The 16,457-nt window shown below is 40.2% G+C and overlaps 4 protein-coding genes across 4 annotated transcripts; 1 reads left to right on the forward strand and 3 right to left on the reverse strand.

Moving 5' to 3' along the window:
• Positions 1-371: 371 nt before the first annotated feature.
• Positions 372-4,955, forward strand: SAPINGB_P005083 (uncharacterized protein; the record flags this gene model as incomplete). Its single annotated transcript, XM_031999798.1, has 3 exons — positions 372-521; positions 568-804; positions 855-4,955. 3 exons carry the CDS (start codon positions 372-374, stop codon positions 4,953-4,955), a joined length of 4,488 nt encoding a protein of 1,495 aa, XP_031855689.1.
• A 157-nt stretch (positions 4,956-5,112) lies between these two features.
• SAPINGB_P005084 (uncharacterized protein) lies at positions 5,113-7,386 on the reverse strand (the record flags this gene model as incomplete). Its single annotated transcript, XM_031999799.1, has 1 exon — positions 5,113-7,386. One exon carries the CDS (start codon positions 7,384-7,386, stop codon positions 5,113-5,115), a length of 2,274 nt encoding a protein of 757 aa, XP_031855690.1.
• Positions 7,387-8,677: 1,291 nt separating this feature from the next.
• On the reverse strand, positions 8,678-11,272 carry SAPINGB_P005085 (uncharacterized protein; the record flags this gene model as incomplete). The annotated part of the gene is made up of 1 exon (XM_031999800.1): positions 8,678-11,272. One exon carries the CDS (start codon positions 11,270-11,272, stop codon positions 8,678-8,680), a length of 2,595 nt encoding a protein of 864 aa, XP_031855691.1.
• Positions 11,273-12,768: 1,496 nt separating this feature from the next.
• Positions 12,769-16,182, reverse strand: SAPINGB_P005086 (uncharacterized protein; the record flags this gene model as incomplete). The annotated part of the gene is made up of 1 exon (XM_031999801.1): positions 12,769-16,182. The coding sequence occupies one exon, from the start codon at positions 16,180-16,182 to the stop codon at positions 12,769-12,771; it is 3,414 nt and encodes a 1,137-aa protein (XP_031855692.1).
• Between the last annotated feature and the right edge of the window lie 275 nt (positions 16,183-16,457).

Consider the following 16,457-nt stretch of genomic DNA (forward strand, 5'->3'; position numbering starts at 1 on the left):
AAAAATTCACCACCACCACCACCTTTCTTAGCTCAATCAACCGTCGACAAGCAAACCCCTTATACACTCAGCCATTAATCACCAGTTTTTCATCCATTATTTGATTAAAATTTGCTTTCTGTGTTTATCAGAAACCTGCAGTTCATTATTGTCTAAACCTAATGTGCCTTGGGCAATTAGCTTAGTGTTGAAAAATTTTTTTCGCGTTGGAGGAAGCATTAAAATACTCATTCACAAACATCACCAAAAAACTCAACTTCACCAAAACGCTCCACTAGAACGCGTATCTTGAAATTTTTTTTTTTTTTATTTTTCAACACATCCATTCTCGCCACACACACATACTTATTAAAAAATTTTAAGCCCCCAATATGTCGGATGAATACGACGAGGAGCAGCAATTTAGCGAAAAAGAGGAGGGATTTAGAGACGATGAGAATGACGATGAAGAAAACCCTCGCAGTGATAATGAAATCGACACTTCTGAAGAAGAAGAAGATGACGAGGAAGAATTAGAAAAGGTAAGTAAGAAGCCATTGAGAATGACCAAAATTAACTTTTTTTTAGATCAAGGAAGGATTCATCGTTGACGATGAAGATGAAGGAGAAGACGATGAAGATGACGACATAGAAGGCGCTCGTAGAAAAAGAAGAAAGAAAAAGAGAAGACACCGATCACGTTCTGACGAAGAAGAAGAAGAAGGTTCCCGAGGCCGCAGCAAAATCGATGACGACTTAGACGAAGATGATCTTGATTTACTTATGGAAAATACAGGTCGTGTAGTTGAAAAGCCTTCTAACTCGGTATGTTTATTTTAATTTTCTTGATTGATAGAGTTCTAACCAGGTCACAGCGCCAATTCAAACGTTTAAAACGCGCTAACCAAGATGAGGATTCACGCTCGCGTGGTCTAAACGATATGTTTTCTGACGAGGAAGAGGGTGGAAGCAGTCACCGTCAACCTGAAAAACAGCCATTTGCCAGTGAATTTGATGATTTCATTGAGGAGGACCAGTTTTCCGACGAAGAGCAAATTCAAGAAGATGAAAGCAGAAGAAGACACGTTTCCAAGCCTTCCCGAGGGCCTTCAGCTTTGGCTTCTCAATACCAGGGTCTTGATGAGGATAAACTTCAAGAACTTTTTGAAGTATTTGGTGATGGCACTGAGTACGAATGGGCGCTCGAAGGTGAAGAAACGTTGGAACAGGGTCTTAATTATAGCGATGAGGAAGTGGAAAAAGTTGGCCCCAATCTCAAAGATGTTTTTGAGCCCGGTGAGCTTAGCGCAAAACTTCTTACGGATGAAGATAATGCAATCCGTGCTAAAGATTTACCTGAGCGTTACCAATTGATGCGTGCCAACTTCAAGGATGATTACCTTCTTACAGAATCTGAGTTTGCTGATGAAGTTCGATGGGTTATTTCCAAACTTTCATCTGAAAAAGATTCCTTATTTTACTCTAAGCCTTACTTACGCGATCCATTTCAAACAGCAGTTGAAAAAGTTTTGGAGTTTATTTCTCGTGAGGACCTGGAAGTCCCCTTCATATGGCACCACCGTAAAGACTTTTTAGTATACGCCCTACCCAATCAGCATGAAACCAATGAGGATGGCGAGGAAACTGCTGCCAGCATGGCTAAACCAGTTACTGAAGAGCTACTTAGTCTTGATGACTTGTGGCACATTGTCCACTTGGACATTGAATATCATGGCATTTACTTAAAGTCTAGGTCTGTGCAAAAGGTTTACGACAGTCTCGTCATTTACGACTCTACCTACAGTTCTTTGTCTTCAACTGCCAGTTCGCTTGTTGATTATCAAGACCTTATGGATTACATACAGTTCAGGTACTCTGGCAAAATTAAGGACCAGGGCATCGGTACTTCTACTCAAAACAATCATGATGCGCTCAAAAGACGAAGCAGATATACTCGTTTTGAAAAGATTCGTGATGGCCCTGTTTACTCTCTTGTCAACTCTTTTGGCATTAGTGCCGAAAAGGTTGGCGAAAATATCGCCACCTCGACTCGTCTTTACTATGCAGAAGACAACCCCTCCTCCCCGCTGACTCTTGCTGAGCGGTGCTTTGAAAGCCACATTGGGGAATCAGACTTTAATCTCTACACCACACCACAACAAGTTTTGGACGATGCACAAGCTATGCTTGTTGAGGAGTTTTTCCATGATCCTAGGATTCGCAAATCTCTCCGTGAGAAATTTTGGGAAAAGGCTAAGGTGGATATTATCCTCACTGACAAGGGTCGTAAGCAGATTGACGAGGGCAGTCCTTACAATGACATCAAGTATGCCATCAACAGATCTTTTGAGGATCTGCGTCTCCGTCCACAAATGTATCTCCGCATGCTCAAGGCTGAAAGCGAGGGGTTGGTTATTGTTCGGATTTCTTACCCCAGATATAAGGAGACTTTATTTGAGGAGCTTTTCACCCAATATATTGCTTCTGACAATGTTTCCGACATTTCAAAACAATGGAACGAAGTTCGCCGTGAGATTTTTAAGTCCACTTCTCGCAGAATCATACCTCACATTTGCAACACCATCAAGGAAGACCTACGTGTTGAGTGCACACGCTCGCTTTACTACGAAGTCAGACGGTCGTTTTCGAAATGTTTGGACCAAGCTCCTTACCAGCCCCATGGCTACTCTCCAGGAGCTACCCCACGTATTCTTACTCTTTCTTGGGGTATGGGTGAGATTGGCAAGGATGCCATTCTTGCTGCTGTGCTTGATGAGTACGGCGAGGTTTTGGAATTTGCCAAGTTTGACGACCCCCGCAGCGAGCAATTCAAGAGTCAGTTTATTGACTTGGTAAACCGTCGCATTCCAGATGTTGTCGGTATTGCTGGGTTCACAGTCCCATCTAACCGCTTGTTTCAAATTGTTGACGACATTATCAAGAAGGAGGAACTGACAGCTGGCTCTGACATGGATTCCACGGCTCCTCTTAAACTGATTTGGGTGCAAGACGAGGTTGCTCGTATTTACCAAAACTCTGAGCGTGCCACAACCGAGTTCCCCGACCAAGTTAAGCTCAGTCTTTACTGTATTGGCTTGGCCAGATATGTCCAGTCTCCATTATTGGAGTATGCAGCACTGAAGGAAAACATTAAGGATATTCGGATTCATCCATTCCAAGATTTGCTTAGTGAAAGCGATTTGGAGGATGCGATTGAAACAGTGTTTGTTGATTACGTCAACATGGTTGGTGTTGACATTAACGAAGCTGTGCGTACACCTTATATCGCTAATCTCCTTCCTTATGTTGCTGGTCTGGGTCCAAGAAAGGCATCTACCATGCTTCAAGGTATTCAAAGCCACGGTGGTAGTTTGTCTAACCGCACTGAGCTTGTCACACATGAAATTACAGGCAAGATTATTTTCATGAACTGTTCGAGTTTCATTCTTATTCCATATGACGAGGAACGACCAGTTTCTTATGAACTTGTTGAAGTTTTGGATGCGACTAGAATTCACCCGCAAGATTATTTAATTGCTCGTAAGATTGCTGCCGATGCATTGGAACTCGATGAGGAGGATATCGAGGCTTATGAGGGTCAGGGTGGTGTTGTTGCTTATCTTATCAACAACAAGGAAACTGACAAGCTTAACGAGCTGCTGTTGGATGAGTACGCCAAGGAACTGGAGAAAGAGTTTAACCAAAAGAAGCGAGAAACTCTTGAGGTAATTAAGGATGAGCTGCAACACCGTTACCACGAGCTGCGAAAGCCATTCCACATTTTAACCGACATGGAGGTTTTTGTCATGTTGACACAGGAGACCAAGGACACACTCCACAATGGTGTTGTTGTTCCGATGAATATCCGCCGTGTTGGCGACCGATTCTTAAGTGGTCAGTTGTCTTCTGGCATTGAGGCGAATGTGAGTTTAGCAAACATGTTTGATCCTGGTGAGGAAGCCCCGCATCCTAGCACAGTGTTCAACTTTGGACAGACGGTACAGGGTGTAATTTTGGATATCAGCTACACCAAGTTCACTGCAGAGTTAAGCACAGCTCCAACGGCTATCCGAGAGATTCAAGAGAAACGACGAACACAGAAGAAGGATCCCAAGTACTGGAATGTGGAGGCTGAGGAGTCGGAGAAACGCAAGATTGCGTTGAAGAAGGAGGCCGAACAACGAGCAACACGTATCATCAACCACCCACTTTTCAAGCCGTTCAACGCACGACAGGCAGAAGAATATCTTGCTACGTTGGCGAACGGTGATGTTGTGATTCGCCCATCGTCGCGAGGTTATGACCATATTGCGGTGACATGGAAGGTTGCCGACGGTATTTTCCAGCACCTGGATGTGCTTGAGCTGGATAAACCAAACGACTTTTCGATTGGAAATACGCTGCAGGTGGGGAGCCACAAGTATAGTGATTTGGATGAGCTGGTGGTAATGCACGTGCAGTCCATGGCACGCAAGGTGGAACAGATGGTGAATCACGAAAAGTTTCTCAAGAAGCCACGCCCTGAGGTCGAGGACTGGTTGCGCACGTATACCAAGAGTAACCCGCAACGGTCCGTGTATGCGTTCTGCTACGACCACAAGCGGCCTGGGTACTTTTTGCTCATGTATCAGACGGGTGCCAGCACTCCTGTACAGTCACTGGCTGTCAAGGTCATTCCTGGCGGATACACGCTACTCAATAATAGCTACCCAGGGGTGAATGAGCTGATTAACGGATTCAAGACTATCATGAATAACCAGATGAGCGATATGTCGCGGCATCAGCACAGAGGTGGCCCAAACAATAGTGCATATGGAGGTCCGCCAGGGTACGGTAACGGAGGCGGCCGCGGGAACGGGTACGGTGCAGGCGGCCCGCCACCACCACGGTATGGCGGGGGAGGTGGTTCACGAGACCACTACCGAGAAGGTTATTCGCGGGATCCACGCCAGCGCGAGCGGTATTATGGACGTTGATAGAGGGGATGAAGAAGAGGATGGTTATAATTTTTTTTTTACCATTACTTATACTTGTTTGTTTTTACAAAATATATATAATTTTTTAAAAAATTAAAAAATTTTTTTTTTCAATCCTTCATAAGAATTGTAAATAAGTTTCATCTTTATTTTTTTTTTAAAGATCTAAGCCATCATCATCATCATCATCATCATCATGGTTTTGGGATTCGTCAAAACTTTCGCCATCGGTGTCATAGTCATTGTAGTCATTGTAGTCATCAATATCACTTGGAGGTTCCCAAAATCCCGGGTCTTCATAATATTCCTCTTGTTCTTTTACCTCCTTGTCTGTAATTTTTCCGTAAATCTCTTGCACTTGACTTTGGGAAATATCTTCCACATCTTTCTGAAAAGAACCTTCTTCAGGGTGTGATAGGAATTCCTCTTCAACAAGAGGTTTGGAGAAATCTTCATCAAGAAAATAACCACCATCTTGCTCATCATCACCACCATCATCATCACTCAATTCAAATTCCTCAAAAAAAAATTCATCAGCTTCCACATCACGTCTTGTTTCAACTTCTTGTGACTCAGACAAATCCATCGACACATCCAAACCACCACTGGTAAAATCGGAATCAACCAAAGCATCCAAGTTCAAGGAGTCAGAATTAAAACGTTCTTCAATAAGCTGATTAACACAAAACAAAATCAAATGAATATACCCCGTGGGTCGGTGCACCAAGTACAATGCCAAAGTTCCGTGCTCGTCATCTTTGCGCGGCTCTAAAACAAAACGAACATGTTGGTTTGGCCCAGTCTTTTCTGTTAAAAGTAGTACATCTTGTATTGTTGCACTATTCATAGTACCGGGACTCCGAATCCAATCTTCATCGGAGCCCGCTAGAGAATCATTAGAGTTTGGTGATGATGGTGGTGGTGGTGGTGGTGGTGGTGCATCTTCCCTGCGCAGCTTCTTCTGGGCAGTGGCACAGCTGTCGCCAGTACAAATCTCCAAACCATTGTCAACAGTGGCATCAGTAAGAAGCCCATCACCAGAGTTTTGATAAGTCTCTGTGGCTAGGTAAGGTGTAGTGGCCTGTGTGGCCTGGTGTGATGGCCATGGTGGAGGTGCAATTGATGGTGTACTATCACAGTGCGCACAAGAGGGAACACAAGTGCTTGGTATTATTTCTGAAAGAGAGAGGCGTTGTAGTTGTTGATTCTCCTTCTTTAGAATTGTGTCATTTGAGCCACCGCCAGTGGCAGAGCCACCCTCACAAAATTTCCAGTTTCGGTGCCATCCATCGCCACAATTGCGGCCACAAGTACTGGTGGTACCTTGTGCTACACCATCGCCAAGAGCTCCTCTTCTTCGCTTAAAAATGCACGCATGCAACTTATTCATGGGGCCATGATTACAAAGTGTCACACTTGTGCCAGGATACTTTGTCCCATTAAATGCATTGTATGCTCGCAACATCACCTGCAACTGATTTCGAATCACCCCCATAATTCCCGGCTCAGTCATCTCTTCTTCTCCCCCAATACACTCACTTTTTCCCTCTTTTTCTTTTGTTTTTTTTTTTTCTTCATCATCATAATCATCATAATAATAACAATTCATTTGATTCTCTGAATCTTCATCAAAAGAATCCACCACACAAATTGCACCCAAACTCGTCGCCACGCGTTGTCCTGCACGGTCCAAGCCCAATCGACGTCGCACACGTTTAATAAAAGACTTTGTCACAGGTCTCTGGTTTACAGGTCCTGGTGGGATTTTGTCAAATCCCTTTAAGCGCAGAGTTCGAAGATACCCTGAGGTTGCATACAACATTGGCAACAGGGTACCTGTGTTTCCCCTAAATTCAGTGTTAATTACACAGTTGCTAGAAACTGATGTTTCCAGAGTGGCACGAGGGAATCTTTCAATTGATTCAATTGACGCATCAAAAGAGCGTACATTGGGGTTATGTTGCACTTTATTTGATTCATAAATCCGGGTATTAATGTAGTTCAAAATAATGGTTTTATAATACTTGTCTTCTTGGAGCGAGCTAATCTCTTTTAGAGATTTGCACAAGTCAGGACGAGGAATAGGGAGATAATTTTTAGGGGGCCATTTTTTTGAGGGATATCTTTTTCGAAACAGGCACTTGTCCGATGGTAAGAAGAATCCACTCGGCAATGGTGGAATATAGTAATTAATCAACAACTCTTCCGAGTCCTCTTCTTGATTTGAAGGGTCGTCGTCTTCTTGTTGGTCAAGTATTACAGACTCATTGTTGGTATTTGGTTGGTCAATGGAATCAGAGTCATTGGATTCAGCGTCGATTACGGTTCCAGTGAGGCTAATGGTATCGTTATCGCTTTCTTGTTCCAATGGGGAATCCAAGTTAATCAAGGTTTCCGAGTCCGAGGGTGAAGAATCAGGAATTTGAGACATGGTAAAAAAAAAAACAAAAAAAACAAAAAAAAAAAGAGAGAAAAAAGGAATTAGCAAGAATTATAAAAGAATTTTAAAAAAAAAAAATAAAGATGAATAAATATTCAAGCAATTATAACAGAAAAAAAAAAATAAAGATGAATAAATATTCAAGCAATTATAACAGAAAAAAAAAAGCAAATAAAGAAAGTGCTTTGTAAGATTAAAAGAAAAGATTTTATGATAGCCAAAGGCTGGTGGAAAAAGAAGAAGAAGAAGAAGAAGAAGAAGAAGAAGAAGAAGAAGAAGAAGAAGAAGAAGAAGAAGAATGAAAGAAAAATACTAAAATCTAGTTGTGGTGTGTAGTATTTATAGTGAGAATATAAAGAACTAAGTGAAGTAATTGTTTTCCTATTTTGGTAATTTGACTTGAGGGGTCTATAGGGAAGAAATGGGGTGTAATGAGTTATGTAGTAAATAAAATTTAAAAGGAATTATATTTACTCGATAACTTTATTTAAGCCATTGCTCAAATAAATGGAAGTTAACATGAATAATTCATTTCATTTCATTTCACTTCAACTTGACTTGTAACTAGACTAACATATTTGTTTTTACTTCAAGAGTTTTAGAAGCATATATGTAAAGTCAATATCATTATAAAGAATATCTTTAATTAAAGATATTCTTTTTTAAATGTCAAAAATAAAGTCATCTGTTATCTTATGAGAGTATTTTTTAGATTATGGATTTGTATATAAAAAAGTATTTTAATAGTAAAGATTGTTCAGTTCAATCCTGTTCTGCTAGAAAACAATTTTGTTTTAATTTTAATTTTAATTTTAAATTTAATATCAACTTCAAATTTAAATTTAAATTTAAAATTAACATAACTAAATTTATTTATGTTAACCTGATTTTTGCCTATCGTGAGAGAAGACTTAAAAGCCTCTCCTCATTTTAGCACATGCTTGTGGTGTGTGTGTGTGTGTGTGTGTGTGTGTGTGTGCGTGCGGGAAACAACCCGCGTCCTCGTTAAAATGGACGGTTAGGCGGGCTTTGCTTAAGGGGAAATTAAAAAAAAAAAACTTCAACGATACCACCACCACCACCACCATTTAATTAAACACTTTGATTTTATAAAAACCAACCTTCTTACTTCTTTTCCTTTTAAATATTTCAAAAACTTTCTATAAGAAACAAGAACTTTTTTTTATATATCAATTTTACATATTCAAAAAATTTAACAAAAACAAACAAAAAAAAAAAGAGACAAAACAAAACAAAAACAACAAGTCATTAAGCATAACGTCTAAACAACCACAATTTCAGGCTGCTCGGGAACCTCTTCTTCAAACAGGTAGTCGAGATCAGACATGGAAAAGTGGAAGTAAGGAGTATTTGTACCCACAAGAGGCAGCAAAATGTGATTGGAAGGCTCGCCACCAGGGGAGTCTTCACCAGAATAACCGCCAATCTTCGCTTCTTCATCATCAAACTTGGCAGAAGCAGTCTTTTGGATTTCCTCAATGGGGTATCCGAAATCAGCGACAGGGGCATCCGACCATTTGGGACCAAAGTTGCGTTCGGCAGCGTCAACGCGGTGATGCGAGGGAGAAATGTGACCCACACCAAGTTTGTTTGCAATTAGAGCGCGACGACTCCACTGAGAAATGAGACCCACAAAGTGGTACTCTACACTTTCAGTCTTGGTATAGTTAAGAATAGCAGCTCTAATATCAATAATGTTTTGAACACCCGTGGCATCAATATGGGGGACTGAAGTCATGTCAAAGACAACAGCACGCAAAACAGGGCGTGGATCGACAAAGTCAGGGTCTATTTTGCGGTGGCGAGGGCCATCGTCGTTCCAAGGTCTGTCACCAATCTTTTGGTGAATATCAATGATGGCAGGTCTTGTTGATCTCTTAACTTCATCCAGAATGAAGTCAACTTGACGGGATGCATTAGGATAGATGAAAGACTCGTTGGGGCGGAAAACAACAACTCCCGGGGGAGGAGGAATGACCTTGACATTGGGATTGAGGTTCTTGAGGTTGAGGGGGACCCAGCGAAAGCGTCTAAGGTATGAACTTTGAGGGATGACGGGAGAAACGTTAGTGTTTGGATCAGAGGCTGGGCGGATTTCAGTTTCAAAGACTTGGTTGTCGGCAGTCTTTGCAGGGGTGACTTGTTCTTCGTCATAAGCGACAGACTTTTTAGGTTCATTAGAAGAAGTGTTTGATGAGACTTTAGAGAGTCTACCGTCAAAGACGATTTGACCATTACGAGAAATGATGGTTGGGTCAATGAGTTCGTGGTACTCGACACGACCGAGGAACTGGCCACGGGCAAAGGCAATGCGGAGAAGCATGAGAGCACAGGATGCACAGATGGAAAAGTAGATACCAGCCTCGATAGTGGAGAAAACAGTGATGAAGACAGCAGCAATGAAGATGATAGATTCAATAGGAGAGACGGTCCAGAAGTGCCAAGATGTTTTAGGAGAAGCCATAAGATCATAGACAGCGTGGATAATGACAGCTGAAAGGGTTGCATTAGGGATCCAGTAAAAGGCATCAGTGAGACAGTAAATGGCGAGGAGGACAACAGCACCGGTGAAGATACCAGCAATAGGAGTACGGACACCACACTTTGCCTTGAGGGCAGTTCTAGAGAAGGAGCCGGTAGCAGGGTAGGCATTAAAGAAGACACCAATGAGGTTAGTGACACCAATAGCAATGAGTTCTTGATCAGGGGAGACTCTATAATTGTTAACACGACCAAAAGATTTTGCAATGGAGATGTGTTCAAGGAGGAGGACAATAACAGAGACTGGGATTTCCGAAGCCAAGGCAGTGACAATATTGTGATCAATTTCTGGGACACCAGTGTGCTTGAGACCAGAGGGGACTGTTTTAATAAGGGAGATGGGAGCATTTGAGCGGCGGTCCTTGTAGCAACCATAGGCAATGGCAGTGAAGAGGACAATGATGATACCATTACGAAGGACGGAAAGATAGAACCAAATAATTTTATACTTGGGTGCGCGCTTGGTGAGGTAGTCACAAAGGAACTTGATGGTAAAGAGGGCAACGAGTGGGGGGATACCAAAGGCGACGTCAGTTTTAGTGTGTTTAATTTGTTTCCAAAAGTTGATAAAGACAAGGTAAGTTGAATCACGAGTGTTGAGAAACTTTGAGTTACCAAACAAACTGGGGACTTGGCCAATCATGATGGAAAATGCAGAGCCAGTCATGAAGCCCATGACAGCGGGGATTGGGATGAACTCGAGAATGAAACCAAGACGGAGGAGACCGATACCAGCGGCGGCACCACCGCAAATGAGTGCAAGGGTTGTAGCAATTACTGGACCTTTATCAGCATATTCTGGGTACTTATCAGTGACTTTAGTGATTGTGCGACCGACTTGAAGGGACATGACAGCTACAGGACCGATACAGACATCTTTTGAAGTGGCAAAGAAGCAGTAGATGAAGACACCGACAAAAGTTGAGTAGAGACCATATTCTGGGGAGAGGGTAGCGATTTTAGCATAGGACATTGCTTGAGGGACAGCGACGATACCAACAGTGATACCAGCAATGAGATCACCATAAAGCCAAGTGAGGTTATATCTGTAGATCCAAGTGACGATGGGGAAGAGGGAGATGAGGTAATGGTAGATGATGAGGAAAGGGTTGAAGCGTTGATCAGTAGTGTATTCTCTAACATCTACGACGGGTTCGTTGAATTCGAGGACTTTAGTGAGTTTTTCATCTGGGGAGTTGAGGTAGACACCTTCTGAGGAGTCTAAGATTGGAGATTGTGGGTCACGGTAGTTGAGTTCTTTGATACCCTCTACAGTTTTATTGTAGATTACCTTTGGGTTATATTTTGAAGGCATTGAAATGTTTATGAGTTTAATATGATATGATGGAGAGATAATAATAATAATAATAATAAAAAAAAAAAAAAAAAAAAAGGAAAGTAAATTTGATTGATAAAGGAAAGGTATAAGAAATCTTATATTAAATTTTTATAAAAATAAAAAAAAATTATATATAAATGAGGGAAAAGTGGATAGATTTATATATAAAATAAAAAAAAAGGAATAATAATAATTATGTCCGGGTTTTTAGTCCAGAAAGAGATAGAAAAAAAAAAAAATAAAAAAAAATAAAAGAAGGAGGAGAAGGTGTCATTAGTAAGTTTAATAAGTTTAATAAGTTTGTAAGTTTATATATTTAAAGAATAATAATAATAATAATAACAACAACAACAACAAACAACTATACATAACTACAATAAAAAAAAAAAAAAAAAAAAAAAAAAAAAAAAAAAAAACTGATTGCTTAGCCGTGTAGAATGGCGTAATTATAGGCGCGGGGCGCGTACAAATGAACGGAAGAAGAATGCGGGCTAATAATTTGATTGATTGATTGATTGATTGATTGATTGATTGATTGAGTGAGTGACTGACTGACTGACTGACTGACTGGCAAGCCACAAAGGATGAAGAAGAAAGTTGGTTGTTTTTGTTTGTGTTGTTTGTTATGTGTGGAGATTTTTTTTTTTTTTTTTTTTATTTTTTTATTTTTTTATTTTTTCAAATATAAAATTTTTTTTTTTTTAATTATAATGATTTGATGAAGATGAGATGCTGAGTTTACAAAATGGCGTCATTTAGAGTGATTAGGTGTGGCTGTTGCGTTGCTAATTATATGGAAAAAGAAAAAAAAAAAAAAGAAAAAGAAAAAAATTAAAGAAATGTGGCTTGGTGTAGTCAGAAATTAGGTCATCATTAAATTACCAGGTAACTTTAAATAAGTTTAAAAATTATATATATATATAAAAAAAAAAATGAGGCGATTGTATTCAAATTTTGTAAGTTTTTTTTTTTTTTACAAGTTTTTCAAGTTTTTTTTTTTTTACAAGTTTTTTACAAGTTTTTTTTTTTAAAAAAAAAAAGAAACTTGTATTATTATTTAATTATAATAATTATAAAAAATAAATTTAAAAAAAAACATTCTTCTATTAAATTTCTTAAATTATAATTACACATGATTTTTTTTTTTTTTTTTTTTTTTTTTTTGCCACAAGATTTAAAGCCACAGTTATATACATAAATTAAATAACAGCAGTTCTTCTTCATCATCATCACCATATTCTTCTTATTCTTCTTATTTTTCATTTTATTATTCTTTAACAGCCACAATCAATTCTATTTCAACAAGCCACTTGATTGATTGTTTAAGAATTTGTGGCTTTTTTTTTTTTCTTTCTTTTCAAGCCACATTGAAGAAATTCCAAAAAAAAAAAAAAAAAAAAATTTTTATTTTTTTAAGTTTTATTTTTTTATTTTTATTTTTATTTTTATTTTTATTTTTAACTTGTGGCTTTTCAAAATGTAAATAACCCTACTGAAGTTTTCCTTCCACCCAGTGGATAAACAACAAGAGCGGCTACAAAAAGTCCAACTGAAATTCCTAAACTTACTTCAACCATTGCAACTCCTGCACTTAATGAATTCCCAGATTCTTCATTACTACTTCCACTCTTATTAACAATCGAATCTGCCCCAATTACTCCTGAAAGAAAACTCCCCTGAATTGCTATTCCAGAAGGAACTTGAACTAAAATCCCTGGTAATGCTGCTGTAAACCCAATCCCTGCTTGTCCTGAAAATATTCTACCATAAATATTCCCCAATACCCCAATCACAAATGCTCCAGCTGCCGCACTTACTTCCCGTGTAGTCCCATTACTACCATTAAGTGCTTGACTACTAAAATATGATGCTGCATACCCAGCACTAGATATCAATACCATCATAGGAATTTGACGTATAGATGCTTGATTTACTAATGCTAACCCAGCACTAAATAATGGAACAAATAACCCACGCCAAGCATCTGCAGTACCATGACCATCCTCACATACTGTGGCAGATGTAGCACTCTTATCCATCCACCCATAAGCTGCAGACCCAAGTGAAATTCCAAACCCCATTAATAATGCATATACTAATGCTTGCAACATACGTGCTGCTCCTGCAACAAGACTACGTGATTGTAGCTCCAATGCACCACACACAATAATATACCCAGGAAGAATTAAAGCCAAAGAACTTTGTACAATGGCTGCAAAACAGAAAATACTTGAGCCACGAATAGACCCAATTGCACGTGCAAGGAAACTAACAACAACACATGCAGTTACCTCAAAAACACTTGAATAAAGCCCAGACCTTGGTGCAACACATACTTGCAACAACCCAACAACTCCTCCAAGAATAAAACTAATAGGCATATCAATCCATCCACCACCAAACCCAAACGGACCAACAACTGCAGATGATATACAAAATAATAAAACTAGCACCCACCGAGGATATAATACAGGTGCTACTGAAAGTCTCTCAAGTAATCGACATCCAGACCCTGCTCCTACCTGTGCACGAACAACTCCACGATATACTCGATGTGCAGCTTCTAGTTTACTCAAATTGATTCCTCCAGTTCCTGGCCTAACCAGCACCATATTAGATGTATGTGTTGATCGATCACCAAATGAAGCTATTAGGCATCCAGGTACATACAAATATTGACCTTCCACTGATACTGCACGAGATGCTGCTGCCACCACTTCTTCTAACCGGTGTGTTGGTGCTCCATAATCTAACAAAGCTCGTGCAAGTAACACTACAAACCGTTGTCGTTGAAGTTCATCTGAAATACGTGCGGCAACTGCAGTTCGTGCAGCGTGTGCTTGTCTTTTCTGTAACCGAGCCTTGCGTGCTCGTCGCATGGCTCCAGAAGCAAGTTCCACCAGTGATGATGTTGAGCCTGCTGGAGTTGAATTTCCTAAGATCGGTGTATGAGATGATGATGATTCACTGGCTAAATCAATGGTAGATGTTTGATTGTATAACTGTAGTAATGTGCCCAAAACTCCGAGTGGCCGATCATCATTTTCTTCATCATTTAAAAGCCGATCATCGCCGGCCAATCCAAATGAGCTGAATCTTGCTGGTGTTGCTGTTGCTGTTGCTGTTGTTGTTGTTGTTGTTGTTGGCCCAGTACCTGAGTGTGTATTTATTGTAGGCACTGTGGAATTTCCATGCAAGTTTGCCATCACTAAATTCCCCCCAGCACTACTACTACTACTACTACTACTACTGCTAATAACGTTACCGACTGCTACGTAACCACTGCCATTTCCATCATTGCCAAAAGTCCCGCCACTACCCACACCACCACCTGAGCTGGTTGCCCCCGGTGGCGCGCGCATTGTTTCACTCAACCTACTGGGAAATCCGTAGTTGCCACTCCCGATATTTTGGTTTGCTTGCTGCTGCCCAGACTTTGCCGATCCTACTTGGCCATGGATAACTCCATCTCCTCCTCCTCCTCCTCCTCCTCTTCCTCCTCCTCGAGAATGTACGCGCACCAAATCGCGCGCAGTTTCTTCGGGATCAACAAACCCTCCACTGTCCGCGGTTTTTTCCTTTTCCTTTTCCTTTTCCTTTTCCTTTTCCTTTTCCTTTTCCTTTTCCTTTTCCTTTTCCTTTTCCTTTTCCTTTTCCTTTTCCTTTTCCCTTTCCTTTCCCTTGACCTCTGACTCTTCTTTTGTAAAACTATTGTTGTTATTACTGTTGTTGTTGTTGTTAATGGTGGTGCCCAGCCTCCGAGTAGCCACCATTTCTTGTCCTCCTCCTCCTCCTCCTCCTCCTCCACTAGCCTCAACTGCTAAACGGTGTAACGCACTGTCTAACTCTCGTAATTCAATCCCTGAACAACCACCACCATCACCATCATTCTTGTACCCACTATGATCACTCGTCCCAAGCTCTAAGTCTTCCACAAACTCACCACTTTTACCACCAACCCGTCGTCCAAGTCTGCGCATCCACCCACCAACCCCAACCCACTGTGCTCGCCCAGGATACCCTCCCGGATGTTCTCTTTCTTCTTTTTCTTTTTCTTTTTCTTCTTCTTTTTCTCCTATTTCTTTTTTCCCACCTTCACCCATACTAAACCCCTCCGGACCATTGTTAGCCTGTAACAATGGCGATCCAAGAGCATGAGTCCCAGCACCACTACTATTACTGCCCACACTACTTGCAATTCCACCAATCCCTCGCAAATGTTGTTCAGCCAAACTATTGTAGCTATTACTTCGACTCGTAAATCCTGTACCTGTTCCTGACCACGTTGTCATGACTGTTCCATTATCGTGAGTTCCAGCTGCTGTTACCCATTCCGGTATCCCAAGCATTGATTGTTGTGGTGTAAGTCTGGGTGGTGTTAATCCTGAATGAACTCGCCAGCGTGCACCAAATACAGGTGGAGGTGATGTAGGAGTTGTAACTGTTGATGCCAATGGACTATGTGCACGAACAGGAACTGTAGGAATATTGGTTATGTCTGTGTATGAGGAGGAGGAGGAGGATAATGATGTAGCAGGAGGTGCTTGAAGGAAAGCAGAAGGTGCAAGAGGTATAGGTAAGAAAGGTTGACGATTAGTTGTTGCAGTTGTTGCAGAGTTTTTGCGATGGACTTGTTGGGCAGTTTGTGCGCCTAAGGATTGGGTTGGATTGATTTGCAAGACTCCATCATCATCGTCATCATCATCATCTTCTTCTTCTTCGTTATCATCTGAAGAAGAAGAGGAAGATAATGATGGGGAAGTTACTTTAAGGTCCATATCATCAGTAGGCAAATGAACTTTATGAGAACGTGGATTATTATTTTTAGGGAATCGAACTTGTTGTTGGATTCCTCTCTTGGTATTTGAATGATTATTTTGGGACATTTGTGTAAGATATTTTTTTTTTTTTTGATTAGAATGATGATAATGATTGAAAAGAAAAAAAAAACAAAAAAAAGAGAGATTATATGATATGATATGATATGATATTAATAAAATAGATTTGAAGTTTTATTCTAAATAAATAAATAAATTCTTCAAGAAGTATTTAATTGTTAATTGAAAGTTGCTATTTTTTTTTATTTTTACACTCTTTTTTCAAAAAAAAAAAAAAAAAGAAAAAAGAAAAAAACAATTCCCCTTTTCCATTGAATTATAAA

The sequence above is a fragment of the Magnusiomyces paraingens genome (genome assembly GCF_902498895.1).
Source record: "Magnusiomyces paraingens strain CBS 517.90 genome assembly, contig: contig4, whole genome shotgun sequence".
In the NCBI taxonomy this organism is placed as follows: domain Eukaryota; kingdom Fungi; phylum Ascomycota; class Dipodascomycetes; order Dipodascales; family Dipodascaceae; genus Magnusiomyces; species Magnusiomyces paraingens.